The 24,227-nt window shown below is 48.1% G+C and overlaps 1 protein-coding gene across 2 annotated transcripts in view; it reads right to left on the bottom strand.

The window, feature by feature from the left end:
• Nucleotides 1-24,227, bottom strand: part of ACTMAP (actin maturation protease) — a 222,185-nt gene that overhangs the window by 108,547 nt on the left and 89,411 nt on the right. For both annotated transcript variants that reach the window (XM_085625776.1, XM_085625775.1), the window contains exons 2-3: nucleotides 20,700-20,973; nucleotides 18,638-18,706 (exon numbers count right to left, since the gene is read on the bottom strand). In XM_085625776.1, the coding sequence (XP_085481902.1) occupies nucleotides 18,638-18,706; nucleotides 20,700-20,938 (308 nt within the window). In that variant the 5' untranslated portion in view covers nucleotides 20,939-20,973. The remainder of the gene's footprint in view (nucleotides 1-18,637; nucleotides 18,707-20,699; nucleotides 20,974-24,227) is intronic.

Here is a 24,227-nt window from a genome sequence, read left to right on the forward strand (position 1 = left end):
TTAGGGCCATACACTCACCGCGATCTTGGGTCCGTAGGCAACTAACTAGAGGGGCTCGGTAATGCCTGGCCTTCGTCATGGGGTACCCGTTGGTGGAAAAACATTAATCTGAAGAAAAATTATAAAAGGACCTAAATGTACTGATGTGGGTGCACACAGCTGTTTCACGCGGGTTTCGTACACTCTGGGACAGTGTGTGTAAGTATAGATGAGACTCAAGTTCACTGGCATAAACATGAATATAGAGCGAAAACGGGGCATTATGCATAAGCTAGCTATGTCCCCCAATGTTGCAAATGTGATTCTCAGTATTGTTGAAGGCCTAACTAGGAAGGCGAATTTCAGCTGTGACAGCCAAAAATGACCTGGGTGGAAAATCTCACCAATCCGTCTTCGCCACTGGGTGATCTGGGTGACATTGCATTCCGCCTCTTTTAGATCGTCTGTTCTATTGCAGACGCGGACAACCTTATTAAGGGTGGCCTGGTTCGCACAGCTAGGCCGCGCCCCCTCCCCCGTGCAGATCTGGCAGCCCTTCGCCCTTGATGGCTCTCCCCAGTAAGGTGCCCGCGTCTATATACATCTCACAACCTATTGAAGACTATCTAGCTTTTGCCGAATAAAGTGTCTTAGAGAGACAAAGGCAAGCTGCAGCACGAGGGAGCACCCGGCCTAATGCAAAATGCATGAGCAGTTTACCAGACGGAGGAAAACCTGGAGGAAGGAGTGAGGGGGCAGGAGGGGGGAGGTGAGCAATCACCGTGAGGCAAGGTAAATAAAACAAGCTCTCGGCTTTGGCAAACACAGCCGCTTGTTTATAATTACATCGGGCTTTCACTTTAAGTGAAAGCGGATGCAGATGCAAAAATAAACACGCGGCTGCCTTTGCCAAAGGCGAATAATCACAAAAAAGTGCGTAGCGGCTAATTAGGAGACACTGTCTCCTGCCGCCAGTAAGAGATCCAATCCAGCTGGGCGTGGATCAAAGGAGACAGGGTGGCAACAAGCAGCGATTTACATGCCTTCAGTGCAATCATTGCACTGCCTTTGGCATAATTCGTGACGTCAAACGAGGCGCACAAATCAAAGCTGAAGGCGGAGCTGGGACGAGGCTTCTGGAATCGTATCGATTCCAAGAAGCCTCGTAAGATGAGAGCAGCGCATGCGCTGCTTACGTCAGGCCGAGACCTAAAAATTATGAACTAATGAAGAAATACTATTACAAAATGTGCCGCATTATGCCTCATAATTTGCCTTTTCTTGCCGCATAATTTACTCAACCCTGCTGCATAATGTAGCCCTCTCCTGCCATATAATTCCAGTGGCCCTAGTCATGGGGATTGATGTCCAGCCCTTCCTAAGACATGGCACCCGTCATCGATTTTTTCTGTTTGGGATCACTATGCAAGGATCCAGGCAGAAAAATAGACAGAAGTCCCCTCCGCAAGAGGAGACGACTCCCTGTGTGTCACAAACACTGATTGTTTCTGTTAATTACAGCAGTCGCTGAAACAAATCCAGAATGTGCGTGGACACAAGAAAGAATGCAGAGCAAGCCACATCAATATGACGGCCAGCTCTGGAATCAGCTGTGCCAAAATTGCATCCACCGAACCAGCGAATGCCCTTTTGGCTCAGAGATCATCAGAAGGAGCTGGAAGGGGTAAGTCACAAGATAGAGATAGAGGCCTTTTGCCAGGGGATGAAGGAGAGGGACTCCTCCGACCAAGGCAGCTGCCACTAGTATCCACATGAGGATCTATGAGGCTCATTACAATGGCGTAACGATCGCCACCACCAGGCCGGCGGTGGCGATCGTTACGCCATCGTAATGAGAATTACCCACCGCCATATTAGGATGGCAGTGGCTATCGCGGTGGATGCAAAGTCCGTCTGCCGCTTTTCCGCCTGTGGCAATCGTCACGATTGTCTGCCGGATGGAGCTGGGCCACTAATATGGTGGCAGTGCCTAGCAGGCACCGCCCGCCATATTAGGATGAGGGTGAATGATAGGTCTTTCCATGGTGGTGATGCCGCCATGGAAAGGCTGGCAGGGATTTGTTTTGGGGGCCCGTGCGGGCCCCGTTGGGGGGTGCACTGGGGGGTACCAATGGTAATGCACCTGCAGTTCCCTGCACCAAGTGGCAGGCACCACGTGGTGCCTGCACGTGGTGCAGGGAAATGCTGTGCATGCCCTTTTACCATTGCGGACGGTGCTGCAGCCAGCAATGGTAAAAGGCCAGGATGAGCCTGCCAGTATGGCGGGCGCATCCTAATTGGGTTGGTGGGACTGCCGCACGTCTGGCGGGCGGTTCCATCCCAGTTATGATGGTGGGCACCCGCCATCTCTGTGCTGCATAACACAGATTTCATACAAATTGGTTAGCTTTCCTCCACTGGACATGGATGTACAAATGTTCATCAGTTGATAGACATTCGGTACATGAATTGCAATGAACACCAGAAGAACAATATAATTTTTGTTACAGATACACAAATTACACTGATTTCCCCCCAAAAAGACTAAATTTAGCCCAAGGAGCTGAAAACAGGTGTGTTGGCCCTTGAAGGGTTATCTACATATTCGTTTTTTAGGTCTCGCCTGCGAACGCAGCGCGAAGCGCTGCTGTCCGCAGCGAGATCTATTGTTGCTGACTTGCCTCGGAAGTGGGACAGGAGATGGGCACGCGCAAGGCTTTTGCCGGATTTGAGCCGGTGTACGCGCACACGAACACGCACATGCACACACGCAATGTGCACATCTCCTGTCCCGCTTCCGATGACATGCCAGCCCCGTTGGAGGCTCCGTGTGGGCTATTGTTGGCGTAAAGTGTAATTCTGAGCAACAATAGCCCACACGGAGCCCCCCCAGCCCTTCTTTACTCACCCGGCTGCTGTTCTGGGGGGGGCTCCTCCTCACAGCTGCAGCACTTCTGTTGCGGGGCTTCCCTGCACTCCTGGGAGCCCCGCGCTGCTGTGGTCATCCTCGTCCGCCGCATTCTTCACCCATGCCCCCTCCTGGGACCCGGGGCTTCTCTTCACTCCGGCCGCCACCGCGGGGCTCTCCCTTCAACATGGGAGCCCCGCGTTAGCACGGCACGCCGGTTTCTGTTTTTGCCGGAGCAGGCCCCGCCCACGTCCCGGGCAAGGGTGCCTGACTTCCAGCTTGTTGTATATTGGAGTGATCATTATCCTCAGTCCAATGTGGACCCTCCCCACTTCCACACAGAGTTTCAGAGTCTGCACCTCACACCACTTAGAAATTTCAGTTTTGGTGAGTCTTTCAAGATTATTGCAGATCGACTGAAAAGACGCATGGTTGGGACCGGTAGTAGACACTGTTGTCGATATACCACCCTTGTGTTTAGATATCTCTCCAAATAAACCTTTAGCTGTTTTTAGCCTCACCTCAATTTCCTCATCTGCCATTGCTTGAAGAGATATAGCGGTATGCCCATATCAAGCCTTTGGTTTATATTCACTACGTTGCACGGCAAAACCTCTAATCAGGACGGCTGCCAAAAAACACAAAATAATTTATATTTGTGTATTTTATAACGCTTTCGCTTTTTTCTTGAGTGAAATACATGCACTAGCACATTCAAATATGACCGCTATGGTAAAAGCAAGCAGATTGTTGTTTTTCAGTGTCTATGGTAGTAAATTTAATGTCAGTGCATTCTGTGCGCAGGGGTCCTGGTAAAGGTATTGTAAGCCGAAATGCGTCTGACGCTGCACTTTTTCTGATCTGCCATGCCAATAAAATTTGAATAAACACTACGAAGAGCACTGTTCCGTGCCTGTATACGATGGAAGAATTGCCAGGTTCACACACCCGGCCGTTTTGCGAGTACCCCCGGCGTCACCTCAATGCAGATATCATATATATATATATATATATATATATATATATATATATATATATATATATATATGAATATCAGGCGCGTCCTTCCACTTCCCAGCGGGCGAGGAGGAAAAGCACACGGACACCAGACGTGCTTCATGGAGATTATATATATATATTCACTGAAAAAACCATAGGTTTCACACATGTTATAGTTAGCTGGACATTTTACTGATAAAAAACCAATGAAATTCCCCCGTTATAGTTACTGTAGGCAACTATAACTCACGCGACCGTAATCCTCTGCTGATGCTAATACTGTATTTAGACACTTATTTGCCCATGTCTTCTTTCATTAAATTTTAGCTATACATATATTACAAATATTTTTTTTTCATAAAGACAGATATGTCATCAGCAGAGGATTACGGTCGCGTGAGTTATAGTTGCCTACAGTAACTATAACGGGGGAATTTCATTGGTTTTTTATCAGTAAAATGTCCAGCTAACTATAACATGTGTGAAACCTATGGTTTTTTCAGTGAATTTGCAAGGTTTTTTAAATGCTAATTCCTAACTATAACGTGTGTGAAACCTATGGTTTTTTCAGTGAATTTGTACGTTTTTTTAAATGCTAAGTTACTTTACGCCATTTGTGGCGTGCGCGCCCACTTAAAGCAGTTCGTTCCGTGCGCGCACGGTGCGCGAAGCACGCGGTGCGCTTCGCGCACCGCGTGCCCACGTTACGCTAGATGGGCCATGAACGCACGATGCGCTTCGCGCACCGTGCGCACATGGAGGACATATGATGAGCATCGTTGTGACAGGTAAAATATATGTTTTGTTTATCTCTGATGAGCCATGCACAAAAGGTGCCCTTCAGGCACCTTTTGCACACGGGGTGGGGAGAATGTTAATATTTTTTTTATTTTTTTATTATTTCTTACCGTACGCGTACGGTAAGCGTAATCGGCGAAATTTTCGAAAAAATTAAAATTGCCTTTTTTCACTTGGGGGATCGTTGGGGACTCCCTCGACATGGCTAGGTGCTTGGGAGCTGTGTAAACAGCCCCTTTACATGATTTGCACTTTGTTTTTCAACCCCCTGTCAGAGTGCGAGAGAGAAAATGGCGGCCGCCGCTTCCTGGTTTCGACCGATTCGAATGTTTACTAAGATCTAAGGGCCAATCAGAATCGCGCTCGCGCACGCCACCGTACGCGTACGGTAAGCGCACCGTAAGCGCACCGTAAGCTGCCACAGATATATATATTGATTTAAAGGCTATTTTCTCAGAATCTACTGAACAGATTTACACCAAACCTACAAAAGGCACTTCCTTGACCTGAGGACTACCTCTCTGCCAAATTTCAAGTAATTCTGTTCAGCCGTTCGGGCTGTAGCTGTGTCTAAAGGTCCTATGGAAAAATGCATGGGAAAAACGCGTTTTGGGACCCCCCTTTTATCTCAGCCCCCGCTTGACGAATCCCCCCGAGACTTTCAGGGTAGGAGCGGAGCGTAGCGCCCCACCTATTTTGAAAACTTCGCGAGGATTCGTCGACCGGCGCCAAAGTTATTCAAAATAGAATGTTGCGGATTTCCTATGGAAACGTGGTCCTAACTATAACTACCTACTGGCGACCGCCAGTAGGTAATATATATATATATATATATATATATATATATATATATATATATATATATATATATATATATATATATATATATATATATATATATATATACGATTTCTTTTTTGTCTTCTTTTTTTTCTTTTTGTTTCATATTATTGTATTAACCTTACAACATACTTCCCAGTATTTTGTTTGGACAATAGGTTTTGTTGTTTCTTATTATTATTATATTTTGTATTAGTTTAACATAGTGGGTATATGCATCAGCTCCTTCAAGTTGTCGTTCAATTTTTTAACTTTTTAAAAATTAATCTTCCTAATCTGTGCAGTCTACTTATTCGAAGCCACTGAAAATTGTTTCTTTAGATGTGCATTGTTTAACTCACTTTATTAAAAGGAAAAAAAATACTTATATTGGTCACAATAAGCCCTTATTGCACTATTACAAGAAACCCATCTTACTCCAATACAAGGAGAAAAATTGAAGCGAGACTGGGTTGGCCAAGTTCTACATTCGAGTACCACCCTCAAGACAACTGGCGATCACTCCACACCATCAAGGAAATATGGCGTTGCCATTTTTTTCAATAAATATTTACCCTACAAGATACTGCAAACAAGGGAGGGCATCGAAAGTAGATACATTTTTGTCAAACTTCTCATCCGTAACACTTTTATAATAGTGGGTTCTGTATATGCCCCTACGGATTCTAAATTTAACTTCATCTCTGATTTTAGTAGATTATTAACGGCGTTTGCTCCACAGGTGTGTTAACAGGGAGAGACTGGAATGTCACTATAGAGACATTTATTGATAGATCTGGTAAACCTGCAACTCATCACAATACGGATAGGCACATGCTAGCGGATTTCATTAACGATTACTCATTACAGGAACCCTGGAGATGAATGCGCCCAAGAGAGAGAGATTATACTTTTACCTCATGCCCCCACTCTATATGTACAAGAATTTATTATTTTCTGACTTCCACTTCTGTTCTGCAATTGGTAACTCAAGCAAACATCGTTCCTTGCAGTATATCGGTCACGATCTTATTGATATCAGCGTGGATTTGGGACATTTTTTCGAACCCGAAAACCTACCTGGAGACTCAATCTTTCTTCATATAAATCCCCACAATGCAATAGGTCTCGCATTATTAAAGTTTGAGCTATTAGCATTGCTAATAATAATGCAACACCAATAGCTCAAACATTTAGTAATGCGAGACCTATTGCATTGCAAATGCTTGTTATATTTTAGATACCCCCGTAAAGCTGCCATTCTGAGTAATGGAATATTACATCAGTTCATTTGACATACCAACTATTGAAGTTCAGGATATCTGCAGATCTCTGGAACAAGCACATTAACGCACTAAACTTTCCCCCAAGATTGGAACCTAGGTTCAGCAAACAAGATAAAGGTTTATGTAAGAGCGATATTAAACCACTAAGTTATATTTAATTCTGTTAACATGTAATAACATAAAAATTGTTCTTAGCCCATGTAAAAGCTATGGGACTATAGCTGTATCAGTCAAATTGGAGATTTTCTTGACGTAGGATTGACTCGGCTCCAGCACCACCAGAAAGGCATTTCAACATAGAAATTGTTTGAAAGAATCGTCCCTCAGAAAAGGTGTTATCAGCTGTGTTGAACTCTTAATTATTGAATGTGGGAGAGGATATGAGAAGTGCTGGCTTGAAAGCATCATTTCTAGATGTTGCTTACTAAAGCATATAAAAAAGTGATGGTTGGAATGAATCACAGCCACTAGTAATTACTCTGGCTGCATCCCAATCAATTCATATTTTGCTCACCACGTGACCTCAGTTTGGACCCAGCTATATGCAAATCAGTCTTGACCCTGTTCCAATGGGAACAGTCCAGTCCGAACTGCCAAGCCAGGTCCTCCCTGAGCCAGAATACTAGCAACACAGGGCCGGTTTCGCCCTTAGTAGAGGTACATCAGCCTGTTATAGCTTGGGTTCAGTAACACAGTGTGCACTGGACCTGTGCCCGGGCATACCCATCCCACTCAGGGACAGGTGTGCCCCGTTCCCATTAACTGGACTTTCACATTGGAGCAGGGTCAAGACTGATTTGCATATGGCTGGGTTCAAACTGAGGTGGCATGGTGTGCAAAATAATGATGAGTGGGATGCGGCCCGAGCAATTACCAGTGGCTGAGATTCATTCAATCATTCCATCCACCACGTTTTGTATACTTCAGATGTCGCTTACAGCAGTTTGGCACTAAAAACCAGCATTTACCACACAGACCTGAAAGGCGAGAGGGAAGATCAGACTGTACACATCCTATCGTTGTTTCAGAGCTGGGACTACCAAGTGATGGTACAGTATCATTAAAAGGGCAGTTGCCCTTCTGAGGAGAGCTAGTAATGACTTAGAAGTCCTGAAAGAAAGAGGTCATTTGAGAAATGGTATTACTGTCCCTGCTAAAAGCCTTGGTACAGGCTCTATTACTTTGGATAATAAACCCCAAATTGTACAGTATAAGGCCATTGGATGACAAGTGCTGCACTGAGGTAGAAGGTCACAGGCTGAGGGCCTTTAAAAGGGCATGGTACTCAGAAGTGACTTGAAATTTCCTTTAAATATTGACTTGAGGGTATGTTATTGCTTATAAATGTACACCTCGGTTTCAGTTTTGGCTTATCTGCAGGCAGTGTATTATTATGTAGGCAGAGCGACAGGAGTGTGGGCTGGCATGAGTGTAGCACGGGTGTTGTACTTTTTAGCTTTTTTTGATGGTTGCAGCCTCCCCTGTCACTGGCAGAGGGCAAGAGATGTTGGCTAGGCATAAGCCAGCATGCACGAATGCATCACTCTATCGAGGCAGCTGGTCTTACAGGGTTCCCGACTCCTGCAACTGTTTGTTGGTGATAAGTTACTGTAAAAGCCAGGAGTGACGTACTTGTCTTGTTACACGTACATTATTATGTTTCCTTCCTTTACAAAGAGCTTGAAAAGTTTCACTAATTTGTCAAAAAGTTCTCTAAGCTTTCCCCACTGGCAGTCAAAACTGCTTCATACCCATTCAAGAAATAAGGGGGTGGAGACAAGATTTCCATGCAAAATCTTTCTTTTCTAACTGAGAATCCCAACAAGTAATGCAAAGATAAATGTTAATTTATGTATACACAGTGCAAGAGTTTAAGCTATTGTCATTTACAATGCCAATAGCTCAAACTCTTGTAAATGCAAGACCTATTTCACTTCATAAAGTGACTGCCATTGTCCGGGCCGCTAGAAACTGAAAGCCTGCATGGTGAGGAAAGCAGTGTCTAAAGTAGAAGAAACCCATCAAAGAAAAGAGTGCTTACAGACTAAATAAGACATACCGTGCCACAACAAAAGCAAAAGGGCCAGTCGGCATTGGAGATTACAAATGCAGACAACGCGCTATAGAGGAGGGACTAACAAGCCTAATAAGAACTCAAAAGCCAGCGTTTACGAAGGACAATGACACAAGCCAATGACAAATATCGGCGGAGAGTGGGCGGGGCTTCAAAGTCATACTCCTATACTGCATGCCTCGCAGCAGAGCATGCGCTGCCCAGGCTCGACCTAAAAAACAGGTAGCCCAGTCAGTTATGCCAGTTTATTACTACAACTGACTGTATCGTAAAGTAATTGTAGTCTTCTGCCTGAGGAACAAGTTACTTACCTTCGGTAACGATGTATCTGTAAGAAACATTTAGATTCCTCACCTTAGAATATCCCCAGGCGTCAGACTGGATCCGGAAGATTTTTCGTCAGCAATACCCCTTGCGCGTCGCTAGGCGTCGTCTGCGGCTCCACGTCCGTCGTCGGCGTCGTGCGCCGGAATGACGTCGTCGGAGTACTTAGACGCCGCCCTCGCGCGCTGACGTCAGTTCTTGTACATAGCTTTCCGCGCCAGGAACGCAGAGCCATGCAAAGACCGACACTGGTGCCAAAAATAAAATCTAGGGGCCTGAAAAGGATAACCTTAACCCTAGATGTCAGTTCGCAGAAGGGGGAGGATGGGTGGGTCGGTGAGGAATCTAGCTAACTAATGTTTCTTACAGATACATCGTTACCGAAGGTAAGTAACTTGTTCATCTGAAAGAAACACGTTAGTTAGATTCCTCACCTTAGAATAGATACCCAAGCAATACCATCCCCGGTGGTGGGTCTGCGAACCAAGATCACACCAGAAAGTCCTGGAGGACGGAATGGCCAAAGAAGCCATCCCTCCGGACTTGGCTGTCAAGGCAATAATGTCTGGCAAACGTGTGTAGCGAAGCCCACGTCGCCGCCTGACAGATGTCCTGCAAAGGGACACCCCGTCCCAAAGCAGTAGTAGCCGCTGTGGCCCGAGTAGAATGGGCGCGCAGCCCAACAGGAGGGTCCTTTTTTGCCAAGGAGTAACAAATTTTGATGCACAAAACGACCCACCGAGAGATGGTCCGTTTGTGCACAGCTTTCCCCTTCTTAGCACCCACGTATCCAACAAAAAGTTGGTCGTCCACCCGGAACTGCTTTGTGCGGTCCAGATAAAAGGAGAGCGCACGTTTTGGGTCCAGACGGTGGAGCCTCTCTTCCTCTTTGGAAGGATGCGGAGGCGGAAAGAAGGTGGGCAAGGTGACAGACTGCCCAAGATAAAATGGAGTCACCACTTTCGGAAGAAAGGAGGGACGAGGCCGAAGGACAACCTTGTCCGGATGAACAGAGAGAAAAGGAGGCTTTGAAGATAAAGCCTGGAGCTCACTCACCCGTCTAGCCGAGGTGATGGCTACCAGAAAAGCAGTCTTAAGCGTCAGCAGACGAAGAGGACAATTATGAAGAGGCTCAAAGGGAGCACACATGAGAAATGTGAGAACAAGATTCAAGTCCCACTGAGGCATTACAAAAGGGACAGGAGGGAACGTGTGAGTAATGCCTTTTAGAAAGCGTGTAACTACAGGGGACTTGAAAAGAGAAGGCTGATCAGGAAGCCGCAAGAAGGCAGAGATGGCAGCAAGATAACCTTTCAGGGTGCCCAGGGCAGAGCCCTGCCGGGCCAAAGAAAGAAGAAACAGTAGAACCTCAGAAAGATGGGCGGAAAGGGGATCCACAGCCTTTGCTGTGCACCATGCCACAAATTTGTTCCACCGGCAGGCGTATACCGTCTTTGTGGAGGGACGCCTGGCTGCCAGAATGATATCACAGACTTCAGGAGGCAAGTCAAATGGCATCAACTGCCGCCGCTCAATCTCCACGCATGGTGGTGGAGGCTGGACAGGTTCGGGTGGAGGACCATCTCCTGCTGCTGCGACAGAAGATCCTCCCGAAGGGGCAGACGCATCGGAGGATCGGTCAACATACTGAGTAGCTCGGGATACCAGTACCCTCGTGCCCAATCCGGAGCCACCAAGATGACTTGGGCCCGGTCGTGCCTGATCTTCTTCAGCACTCTGGGCAGAAGTGGTATAGGCGGAAAGGCGTACAACAGACCGCAACTCCACTCGTGACGAAAAGCGTCGCCGAGCGAGTGCCGCCTTGGAAATTCCAACGCGCAGAACTGCTGACATTGCGCGTTCTCTTCGGTGGCGAATAGATCTAACCAAGGCTCTCCCCACTGCTGAAAGAGACCTTGCGCCACCTCGGAGTTCAGACGCCATTCGTGATCCATCATGCACCGGCGGCTGAGTTCGTCTGCTCTGGCGTTCAGAGAGCCCGCCAGATGTTGAACCACCAGGGTGACGCCCTGGTGTTCCAGCCACGTCCAGAGGCGCAGAGCCTCCTGACAAAGGGTCCACGACCCCACCCCGCCCTGTTTGTTGCAATACCACATGGCGGTGGTGTTGTCCGTGAACACCTGCACGACACTTCCCCTGACAGAGGGAAGGAAGGCTTTCAGTGCAAGTCGGATTGCTCTCAACTCCAACAGGTTGATGTGGAGACGAGACTCCGCCGGAGACCAGAGGCCTCTGATCTCCGCCTCTCCCATATGGCCACCCCATCCCAGGAGGGACGCATCCGTCACTACGACATGCTCCGGTTGGGGAAGGGAGAGGCTCTTGCCCTTGACCCAATCGCGGTCCGTGAGCCACCACTGCAACTGCTGCGCAGTGCCCTCCGAGATCAAGACATGGTTGGACAGGTTGCCGTGATGCTGGGCCCACTGAAACTTCAGGTCCCACTGCAGAGCCCGCATGCGCCGCCTGGCGTGATGCACTAGTAGGATGCAGGAGGCCATCAGCCCCAGAAGCCGCAACACTAGCCTGACCGAAACCCAGGATAGAGGCCGAAAGATGGGAATCAGGGCCTGAATATCCCGGACCCGCTGTTCCGGCGGATAGACCCGGAACTGCGCCAAATCGAGAACCGCTCCGATGAAGAGGAGCTGCTGAGAGGGACTCAGGTGTGACTTCGGCACGTTGATGGAAAATCCCAGCAAATGCAGGAGATCCACCGTAGTCTGGAGGTGGGAGACGACTGTCTGGGGCAAGCCCGCCTTCAACAACCAGTCGTCGAGATAGGGGAAGACTGGAACCCCTGATCTGCGCAGATGAGCTGCGACCACCGCCATCACTTTCGTGAACACTCGAGGGGCACTGGTGAGGCCGAAAGGGAGCACGGTAAACTGAAAGTGCTCTTGGCCCACCGTGAACCGCAGGTAACGCCGGTGGGCCGGCAGGACAGGGATGTGGAAATATGCGTCCTGCAAGTCCAACGCTACCATCCAGTCTCCAGGGTCTAGGGCAGCTAGAACCTGAGCCAAAGTTAACATCTTGAACCTTTCCTTCCGGAGGAAGGCATTGACGTTCCGGAGGTCCAAGATAGGGCGTAGGCCCCCTTTGCCCTTCTTGGGAACCAGAAAGTAGTGGGAATAACAACCACGACCTACTTCTGGGCTCGGAACGCGCTCGACGGCCCCCTTGGCCAAGAGGGCCAAAACTTCCTCGTGGAGAAGATTCAAATGATCCCCCGAGATACGGTGGTGCTGCGGTGGCATGGCTGGAGGGGTCGTCTCGAAGGGGAGGGAGTAGCCCCTTCGGACGATTTGCAGCACCCACCTGTCCGATGTGATGGACCGCCAGTGGAGCAGGTGATGGCGAACTCTGCCGCCCACTGGCGTGGAATGGGCCTGAAAGCTCGGACTAGGAAGGCTTTGAGGCGGATGCTGCCGGGGTCGATGTGGGCTGACCTCGTCGTCCTCCAGAACCGCCTCGGCGGAAACCACGTCCACGACCGCGCGCAGGTTGGTTCTGCGGCTGGTGGCTAGGCGTACGTGAGGAGGCACCCCTTCCTTGGCCACGAAAGGGGCGAAAAGCGGAAGTTTGCGACCGCGGGGCCGAGAGGCCCAAGGACTTGGCCGTAGCCCGGGAGTCCTTAAAGCGATTCAGCGCACTGTCCGCTTTCTAGCCGAAAAGGCGAGTGCCATCAAAGGGCATGTCCATGAGGGTGCTCTGGACATCGCCCGAAAAGGACGTGGACCGCAGCCAGGCGTGACGTCTAAATGCCACTGAGGTAGAAATCGCCCTACCCAGCGAGTCCGTAGTGTCAAGCCCACATCGGATAGCATGTCGTGCTGCATCCCTCCCATCGGCCAGAGCCTGGGTAAGTCGTGTCTGGACCTCCTCCGGACACAGGGGCAGCACGTCCTCCACCGTATCCCCCAGAGAGTGGGAATAACGGTCCAAGAGGCAGGCGGTGTTCAAAGACCGCAGGCCCAAACTAAGGGAGGAGAACAGCTTTTTGCCAAACTGTTCCAGCCTCTTGGAATCCCGGTCCGGCGGAGCGGTCGGGAAGGAGGATTGGGAGGTAGAGGCCTGGATAACCAGGCTCTCGGGGGTAGGGTGTTGGGACAGAAAACTGGGGTCGCCCGGAGCAGGGCGGTGGCGCCTGGCGACGTTCCTGTCCACAGGAGGAACTGTGGAGGGCTTGGACCAGGTGCCCTGCAGAACGTCAGTGAGGGCCTCATTGAATGGCAGCAGAGGCTCAGTGGCGCTTGCTGCAGACTGAAGCACCTCAGTGAGGACATTAGTCCTCACAGCCACGGCAGGTAGCTCGAGCCCAAGGGCTGCGGCCGCCTTGCGCAGCACCACGGAGAAAGCAGCACCCTCCTCCGAAGCCACAGTCGGAGGAGAGATGAATCCAGTGTCTGGAGAGGTATCCAGACCACTGGCCTCCCCCAGTTCATCTGCCCAGTCCTGTGACAGCTGAGCCTGAACGGCCATAGGATCCTCGGATCCCTCCCAGTTGTCCCCATCATCCGATTCCTGGTATGCAGGAGGAAGGATCGGAGCCGGGCGATAGACAAAATGTGTCTCCAGCGGCGCCGAACGCGGCGTCCATCGACGCCGTATCGGCGCCGGGCCCGGAGTGGGACTGAACCGGGGCTCGACGCCGAGCGGAGTCGGCGTCGGAGGTGGTACCGGTGTCGACGCCGGCAGAGGAGGCGTGACGAGGTCGACCGGCGTCGGCGGGGACTCGGGAACGGGTCCCTCGGGCGCTTGCGGCGTCGAGGCCGGAGCCGTCAACGGCGCCGGGGCCGGAGCCACCGGCAGGCAAGGTTGCCCAGTCGGGTCCGCGGGGCCCGAAGGCGTGCCAGCGGGTGTCGACGGCGGAGCCAGGTTCCTCATGGCCGAGAGGAAGGCACTGACTTCCGCCGGCGTCGCGTCAGTCCCAGGGACCGGTGGGTATGGGGACTTGCGCGGCGCCTGCGGCTCCGCCGGAGCCGCGGGGGTGGAACCACCCTGACCCTCGGCCGAGTCGCGCGACCGGCGAGGGGAGTCCGAAGAGCGGTGTCGCCTCTTGGACTTCTTGGAGTGCTTCGACTTACCCGAAGACTTGGATCCCGACGACCGATGATGACGTCGGCTGCGGCTCCGCGACCGATCCTTGGACCTCCTCCTGGACCGGGATCGAGAGGGGCGCGGAGCCGAGTGGCGAATCTCGAGAAGCTTACGGGACCGCTCCCGTCTAGCCTTCGAGGTCAGGCTTGCAGTCCGAACACGACTCCGCGTCGTGGTCGAGGCCCAAGCAGTAAAGGCACCGGCGGTGATGGTCCGTAACCGACATCAAGCGGCTACAGTCAGCACAGGCTTTAAAACCAGGCATCCTACCGGCACCGGAGTCGAGACAAGATCAAAAAGGATCGAAAAAGTTAGTCAAAAAGTGACTAAAGGGGTAGCTCTCCCGGATCTGCGCTTACTGGCGCGGAAAAAAGAAGAAGAACTGACGTCAGCGCGCGAGGGCGGCGTCTAAGTACTCCGACGACGTCATTCCGGCGCACGACGCCGACGACGGACGCGGAGCCACAGACGACGCCTAGCGACGCGCAAGGGGTATTGCTGACGAAAAATCTTCCGGATCCAGTCTGACGCCTGGGGATATTCTAAGGTGAGGAATCTAACTAACGTGTTTCTTTCAGATCAGGTTACTAAGCCAGCCTGTCAAATCTCAACGGTGCCCTAGAATAATGTCCCAACACCGGGACACTCAGTCGCAAGTGGTGCCCACACGCTTATAGCATGTGTGTTGTGGCATGCAGAGCAGCAGCCTTAAGGAGTCTTGGATATATGAATGCTCTTTACCCTGTCACAGTATACGGATGCAAATGCCTCCCTTCAAGGGCAATCAACAATTCCTTTTGTGTTCTGGCAGGGGGCAGATGTTGGAAGTCAAAAGCAGCAGAGCTGGACACTCACAAACCTTGTTGCCAGACAGACCAGCATTTCAGAGAAACAATGATACACTCAGAGCACCATTTCTCAAGTTGGCTAAGACTTAAAACAAGATATGTAAATATTTTATTTTCTCAAGCTGTACGTGAGGCCATTAGGTCTACTAGTGTAACTGAACTAAAAGTGAACGTTTATGTAGCACACAATACAACCCGAATCGGTGTTAATTACGCAATTTATCAACCATAACAAAAAGCAATAAAGTTGAAACTACGAAGACTTCAAATTTCTACTCTGATTATATGCAGATGTTTGCAGTGGACATATAACCTACTGAATGATGTTACCAAGGCTAGAACTGGTAACTCCCTACCCTCAAATTGTGGACTCCAAGGGTACCATTTTTACTCTGAAGAGTGGATGTAACTAGGTGTTGACCTTATACCTATTTTCCACCAGGGAGTGCATTTTAGTTGAAAGTAGTAACAAACAAGCATTTACAATGCAATGGTCTCGGCATTGTTAAAGTTAGAGCTATTGGCATTGCTCATAACCCCCACCACAAATCTTCAACACAACACTTAACCAGCACTCTTAACCCCCTTATTTCTCCCGATGTAGGCAGCAGTAGAACGAAAGCACCAGCTGGCAGAGTTATATATTTATATGGCGCGAACTCGCCCGGAAGTTATTGGAGTGCTTTACATAACCCCGTATTTACATTACAAATTCAGGCACGGGGAGATTTGGAGCGCCCCGCATGAGTGCTGGCTACGTTACACATTCAAGCACGGGGAAGGATGTGGACGCGACCCCGAGGGATGAACCCTGGCTTCCAGCACAAAAGTCGGCAGTCTAGCCGACGGACAAAGTAATGATATAGCGTGAACTCGCCCGGAAGGTATTGGAGCGCTTTACATGGCCCCGTATTTACATTACACATTCAGGTACGGGGAGATTTGGAGCGCCTTACATGAGTGCCGGTTACGTTACACATTCGGGGAAGGATGTGGACGCGACCCTCAAAACAACACTTAACCAGTACTCTTAACCCCCTTTATTCTCCCGATGTAGGCAGCAGTAGAACGAAAGCACCAGCTGGCAGAGTTATATATTTATATGGCGCAAACTCGCCCGGAAGTTATTGGAGCGCTTTACATAACCCCGTATTCACATTACACATTCAGCCACGGGGAGATTTGGAGCGCCCCGCATGAGTGCCGGCTACGTTACACATTCAAGCACGGGAAAGGATGTGGACGCGACCCCGAGGGACGAACTCTGGCTTCCAGCACAAAAGTCGGCAGTGTAGCCGACGGACAAAGTAATTATATAGCGTGAACTCGCCCGGAAGGTATTGGAGCGCTTTACATAGCACTGTATTTACCTTACACATTTCGGCACGGGGAGATTTGTAGCGCTTTACATGAGCGCCGGTCACGTTACACATTCAGGCACGGGGAAGGATGTGGACGCTACCCCGAGGGACGAACTCCGGTCTCCAGCACAAAATTCAGCAGTCTAGCCGACGGACAAAGCAATGATATAGCGTGAACTCGACCGGAAGGAGTTGGAGCGCGCCACATAGCACCGTTTTTTCATTACACATCTCAGCACGGGGAGATTAGTAGCGCCTTACATGAGCGCCGGTTACGTCACCCATTCAGGCACGGGGAAGGATGTGGACGCGACCCCGAGGGACGAACTCTGGATTCCAGCACACGGCGAGGCAGAACACAGGCAGCATCTGAATACAGAGAGGCTTACTCCCAGAAGAAAACAAGCACACCACTGCCTTTCTCCGAGGTGAAAGCAGAAATGCCTCGGAGAAAGGCAGCGGCGTTTTTGGATTCGGGGCGTGTTTTTCTCGAACAACACGCCCAGAGAAAAATCGACAAAAAACGCACCCCCGAATCGCAAAACGACAGGGCTTGTTTGGAGAGACAAGCCTCTTCTCCAATGGCTGACCAGCATTTAAGAGGCCAGCCAATGGAGAAGAGGAGAGAAGAGGGGCGGGTTCAAGCCCCTCTTCTCCAAGTCATTAAATCTCGCGAGCGAGACTGCGCAAGCGCAGCCTTCGCTAGCCGAGACCTAAAAAATGAGGTGTGATTTTTTTTTTTTAAACAAACAAAATTATAGGGTGTGGATAGTGCATCTTCCACTAGATGTTACCTAAAATGTTACGCAGGGGAGCTGATACCCTTTAAAGGAAATTTCCAGTTACTTATGAAATGGACATTTCTGCCCCAGTGGGGATGGCTAAATTCAGCTCTCCGTGCTCTCATCTGTCCCTGCTAACAAGTGGAACAAATGTAAGTGTCGAAAAATCAGTTTTAACAACTTATGTGAGGAAACTGCTCACTGTTATTAGGCTTAAAAAGCATTAGCAAAGGCAATAGGTCTCGCCTTAGAGACCTACTGGCTCTGTCAATGTCTATATTTACTTCTTGATGTACAGCATCAAAAAAGATACTGTACGGCATAAAGAATGGAAAAAAAGAAAAGAATAAAAAAAAGTAGGCATGATGGCGTGGGTGCTGGACTGTGTCATTTTATAGGGGCATGCAGGCATTAAACACGCATGCGCTTACCTACGAAATGACGCAGCCCTGCGGGGAGGGACAGAAGCACTTGGGCGAACCAGAGTGACATGGGGGTGTGGCACAGTAGCACACGGATGAATGAGAGCAACATGGAGAGTACAGAAGCACACAAGGGAGAGAGGGCAACATTAGTGTCAATGGGGGACAGAAGCACATGGGTGGGAGAAAGCAATGTGTGGATACACCGAAGCTCACGGGTAAGGCAGGGAGAAACAACTCAAAAACACATGCACTCTCATGGAGTGCTTAAACAAAAAAGAAAAAAGTTGCTCCCAAAGCGCGAGCGGTGGAAGAAGACAAGACCACTGTAAGCTAACAAAATGTTGTGCAACAAAAAGTGCATGTGCTCTTTTAGAAAAACCTAACATCGCCATGCATGGAAGCATATGGTAAAGCTTAACAACAATTGCTAGCCCTACATTTTGCCTTTAAGCAGTAAAAGTGCTCACACTAGCAACTTCTCTAGTACTATGTGTACCATTGAGTTAGGTAACAATAAACATCTGTTATTCAGCGCCAAGGTACCTACCGGTGAATGTACGCTTTACAAGTACACATGCTATGTTATATATTTTTAAAGATGTTACTTTTCACACTTTTCTACTGAATTCTTAGTTTGTTTTTCCTGGAGCACCATCTTATTTATAGCTCCGAACCTATGCTTACTCCTGGTGCATCTTGAGAATGAGGCACCACCAGAAAATCATCAGTACAGAGTTCTTGTCTTTGCTGAGCCATGTAAAGCCTCTTTGCGAATTTGGGGTTCATTGTAGTAGCCAGGATATTCTGCTCACTCCCTCAGAGTGCACAAACATGCCTTCCGGGGTTGTAACAAACAAACAGCATCATGCAGCCAACTCAAGAGCCCATCACCATGCAGCATCTTACTTACTGGGGCCCCTCCTGGATTAGGGAAGGCACAGGGGAATGGAATAGCAGCCACTGAAGTTCAGTGCGGAAGCTGAAAGAAAGAAACATTCCTTGAGCACTGTCTTCCAGACACCAGTATTTACCTAGACTTGCGGTATTGATGTGTCATCACCTGATTTCCGGAATTTTTCTTGTTTATTCTACAATAATTTAATATGTTAATAAAATAACAACGATTTTCAGTGTTTCCTGTGTAAAAACGTCAACATTGTAGAAGACAGTGCAGAATGTACATACAAAGTCACTTTAGAAAGCCTAAGCTACAAAGGTTGAGACCGGAGCAGAAGCTTTTTTCGGCACTTTCACTACAACTGCCTGCAATATTCCCTTGCCCATTGTACTACAAATGGTAACACCTGTAGAACTGACTTAATCACAGAATACATAGACATAAAATGCACACCAGCAGACCTCCGCACCACTCTGTGAGCCTGGTGTTTACCCTAACATAGGAAACATCCATTACAAAGCAGTCTTTACAACGTAGTGCCTTTACAACTCAGTTAGTACCAAGACTGTGATGTTACCACGAGTTCCATCATAACGTAAGTCATTACAACGACTTGCTTTAGGAAATGAGGTGTTGGACTGGTGTTGAATTTTAAGTCTAACACCTTCCCTACTGATACAATGACTGGAGTTGTAATAGTAATTTAAACTATTCCAAAGTCCAGCGCTTCCCTAAAGCAAGTCGCTGTAATGACTTGCATTGTAATGGAACTCGTTGGTAACGACACGGTCATGGTATTGTTAAGCCACGCGTTGTTTTGACATGCGCAGTAATAGATGATATTCCCCTAGCATGGGTAACAAAGTTGAGAATTAAAAAGAGCACTATTATGTTATCCTCTGTTGAGTGACGGTCCTGCTTCCTGATGTACATTCCTGAGAAACCAGAAAAGACTCCAACAGAACCCCAAATGGCAAAGATTTCTTTTTTCTAAACATCTAGACAAATGTGAGACCTCAAAGTGACCTCTGGGTGACCTCCCTAGATCTGCTGCTCAAGAAATCATAAGGCGACTGTAAGTAAAGAAGCTGACCTCTCCCCTTTGCTTCGTTCAAGAGTATCCTGCCATGGACAATGTTATGTGAAGTCTTTCAAAGGACAAAACATGTCACTGAAGAGTGAGCTACCCTAGTGATTTATGGGTCATTTGGTAGAGACTAGTCAACAAATGCAAATATCAGTTTATAGCCCAAACAAAATGAAAATGCACCAGATATATGATGGAGGAGAAGCTAAGGATTGGAGGGCAGTTACATAAAATCACAGGAACAACTGCAGAAGTTAGATGTCTTAATAATTCAGAAAAGTATCACTAAAGGCCTGCACTTGTTTATTTCCTTGGTAAACAAGATTCAGTTCAGACAACTGCAAAGCTGGAGGAGCTACCAAAAACATCCCTCAACATTTTCCAATACTAACCTAATACTGCACCTAGCAAGCGTAGTGAGTGACTCCAAAACTCTGCATGGTTGTTTGGATGATGCGGGTGAAGGAGTGCGAAGGGGGACGAAAGGTTGTTCTCCCACAAGCAAAGGATGAAAACTGGAGTCTAATGTTGTGTTTTGATTCCAGCATCTGCATCAGTACCTTGCATCAGTACTCTGCAGAAGCAAAACCAGACTACACAGTAGGAACCCTTCCAAAAATCTCCTACAATCCTTTGTCCTTACCCAGCCATCAACAGGACCAGCATGAGCTTTCTTCTCTTCCCATTTATCCATTATTTTAGCACAATGCACCTACACTCAAACTTTGCATGAGCTCCTCAATCTGATGTTTGTTTTGGTACCCTCAAAGGATTACTTGGCGTATCTAGTGGCGCCGCCATATTGAGTGTCCACCAAAATGCACAGTTATAAAAGATCACTTGTTAGCTGGGTATATAGAGATAGAACTGTAAATATAGGGATGTATCCTCAGCTTCATAAACACTTAATGAGTCAGTAATACATGAAGCATGTACATTTGATCTGCTGCTGAATTCATTCACAAATAATGTTTTCTATACTCATACCTGTCTTTTCTGTTTTTCAGAAGCCTTTTAATGTCTTCGGGTCCTTCTGCTGTAGGAGAGTCCCGCTCTGCTATCATCTTAAAGAACTTGCTTTTCTCTACATCAAACACCGGAAGGTGTAGTGCAGGTGGAGGCAGAGGAGGTGGCGGGGGAATGGCCAGCGGTGGAGGTGGAGGCAGGCTAGTGGGTGGCGGCAGGCAGAAGTCTCCATGATTGGCTGCTGACATCATGTGCGTCATTCTGTTCTCTGAAGAGGTCTACAAAGCCCTATGAACTGTGCAGTGGACAATGAAACTAATATTAGACAATGAATATCAGATTCTCAGCAAAAGACTATCTATTACAAATTAACACGGTCTGCGTGCAGAAAAGATAAAGACTGAAGGGAGCCGGACCCATTTTTCCACAAACTACTTAGAATTTGAAAAGGTTGTTTTAATTAAGTTACATTTTGCTTCCATTCTGTTAGTTTTGGAATTTCCACAACACTGTATAAACAAAGCCTCAAAGCACTTGACTTGTTTAGTAAACCTTTTAGTTTGATTTTGTAGGGAATGTAACAAAATATATTTTGTTTATCAGGCGTTACAAAGTTGTACAGTGTCATAGAAATAGTGAGTAGTAACTATACAGTCTGCATTGTGTGGTGTGACAGTCACTGATAGAATGGTGAGAGATTGTGGATGGTTTGGTGGTTGTGAATTGTAAGGTGGCGTAGATGATGTTCAATGGCTCCACTAGCTTGAAACTCACTCATGGAAAAAAATTATCCAGTAAAATATGAGACTTAGGCCCTAACTCCGCCGGTTGCACTCTTCTTTAAACATAATTAGAAACATTTATTTTGGAAGACTTTAATAAAATATTGCAATGGTAAAAAATGTAATTGCCTTAATTTGAATGTTTGTTGTATTATAAGGTACTAAATGGTAATTTTATAATTTAACTATAGACGAAGGATGAACAAAGAAAATAATAATCATAATTTATAAAAAAAGAAATTGAATCTCAAAGACCAGTGCCGTAAATGTAAAGAAGTTACAGAGGCATTAGTATAAGGTGCAAAAAAAATCCAAAAAGGCCACAGTTAAATCTACTTGTGTTGGTTTCAATAAAAATAAAGTGCAATATTCATGATATGGATTAGAAATAAACAAATACAAAGATGTTCGTACGATATACTACCACCCTCAAAAGAGGTGTTACCATTAATCTTTTCAAGACAGAACATTTTATGTTTTTTTCTTGTTGCCAATCATACTCTTAAAAAGTGTATAAATATATACAGCAAACCTGCTTCTCTAAGTAAGCAGCAACACTGTACTTTACAGTGAGTGATACCATGCTCCCTATATAGGTTTAGCAGCAATCTGTGATTAGTCGCTGTTGGACTTGGCCTTTTCTTCAGTGTCATCCCCAAACGTTTTGCCTTTACCCTCCTGTTTTGGTGGCTTCTCTTTTGCTGGCTTTAGGACTATGCACTTTACAGCTGCTAACCAGTGCTAAAGTGATTGTGCTCTCTCCTTAAAACATGGTAGAATTGGCTTATTTCCAATTGCAATATTTAATATACTTGTAAGTCCCGAGTAAAGTGACACTACCTGTGCCCCAGGGCCTGAACATTAAATGCTAGTAGTGGGCCTGCAGCATGATTGTGCCATCCAGTTAAGTAGCCCTTTAAACCTGTCTCTGGTCTGCCATTGCAGCCTGTGCATGGAGCTTTCAAACTACCATTTCGACCTAGCAAAATAAACCTTTTGCCAGGCCCAAACCTTCCTTTTTAGGTGTCGGCTAGCGAAGGCTGCGCTTGCGCAGTCTCGCTCGTGAGATTTAATGACTTGGAGAAGAGGGGCTTGAACCCGCCCCTCTTCTCCATTGGCTGGCCCCTTGAATACTGGTCAGCCATTGGAGAAGAGGTTCGTCTCTCCGAACAGGCCCCGTCCTTTTCGGATTCGGGGGCGTGTTTGTTAGAATATTTTTCTCTTTTTTGCAGCCCGTCCCTTACACGCCCACAAGTCAGCATGTCTTCACGCTGCCTACACGCGCCAGTCGGCTCTCTGATTGGTTGGCAACTACCAAATAAGCACTGTGATTGGTGGACCTTGTCAACCAATCAGAGAGCCTACTGGCGCTGCAGGCAGCATGGGGTCAGGCGCGATGCAACCTCGGCTCCCAATTCCCGACGACGAACCCCCATGGCGCGTCAGTAGGTTTACTAACACTGTCCCTCTTCCTCCAGATCTCCTTGCTCGGAGCGGTCATTGTGTGCGTGGCAGGGACTTTGGGGGTCTCAGTATCCGTGCCTCCTCCATGGGTGTCTGCAACAACACCTGCCTGGAATGTGTGGTCTGTAAGATTTCACATTTAAAGAGCCCGGCTTACACTCGAGGGCACGTCCTCTCGGCGCCTCGCGGATGATTGTTTAGGGTTCAGTGGAAGGTGTTTCTGAAACCCCCATCCTCTGCGCAGCTCCGACTGATGGAAACTACAAAGGGTTAACTCGACCCTAAACGACGGATTGGGAGATTCCTCATGAGTGTTTGAAGATTTTTTTAATCCATTTGCATGTAGTCAGGCTGAACCGCTGCCCCAGGGATGAATGAGGTCTGGCTGATGTCTGAAACCTGAGCCCCACTCAGCCTGGCATTGAGGGAGGAAGGCTTTGCCGCTACCTGTGCGTGACTCGCTCCTGTGCTGGCAGCATGGACCGGGCTGTGTGGGTCACCCTGCTGCTGCCCGCCTGCCTCCAGCTACCGGGCACCGCCTCCGTCCCTAAAGGTAACGTAACCTGGGCAATGCACCTGAGATATAGAAAGCGTATAATACTAGTGTTGCAACCTGTTTCCACTGTCTCCCTTGTTTTGCGTACGTGGGAGCTAAAGCCCACAGTGAGAAAGCCATTTGCCATTGCCCTGGATTACAACCCATGTAAACTGGTTCTACATCGATCTGTTAGGCAGTTTGCTTTGACCTACTCGCGCGCTGCGAATGATTGTTTTAGTGTTTTATAGAGAACGATGTACACTTAGCGGTTTTTAGCTGCTATAGGAGTAAAGTAAATGATTTACGTTATTTATTTTGCATAGAGCTAAACAGGGCTGGAAGACGTGTCAAAGCACTTTCTGGGCGTGGCAGCGTCGAGAGAACAAATACATGGATACATATTTTGAGGTGAATGCGTATATCTTCCTTGGTTGCAGAGTAATTTATTTGAGCAAAACATTGTATTTTTTATTAAAAGGAATACGGCTATTTCGACCAGTAAGTTTCCAACAAACGACATTATTATCAGCAATCTCTAGAGAGGGGCCTGTAACTTTAACTCCCGAGGAGGAGAGAGCGACACCTGGTTCCTGCATGCGCTGCCCACTGGTTCCTGCAGTTGTGCATTCCATCCCTTCACTTCTGCACCCAGGCTCCCTGCTTCTCAGCATCCTGCGCCCCTCCCCCCATATCACTATGTGTTCGAGGTGTCTAACTCGGTCCTTGGTCCCTGCATGGGGGCCCCAGTGGTCCCTGCAGCTGTGC

Source organism: Triturus cristatus, chromosome 9 (genome assembly GCF_964204655.1).
Source record: "Triturus cristatus chromosome 9, aTriCri1.1, whole genome shotgun sequence".
NCBI classification, from domain to species: Eukaryota; Metazoa; Chordata; class Amphibia; order Caudata; family Salamandridae; genus Triturus; species Triturus cristatus.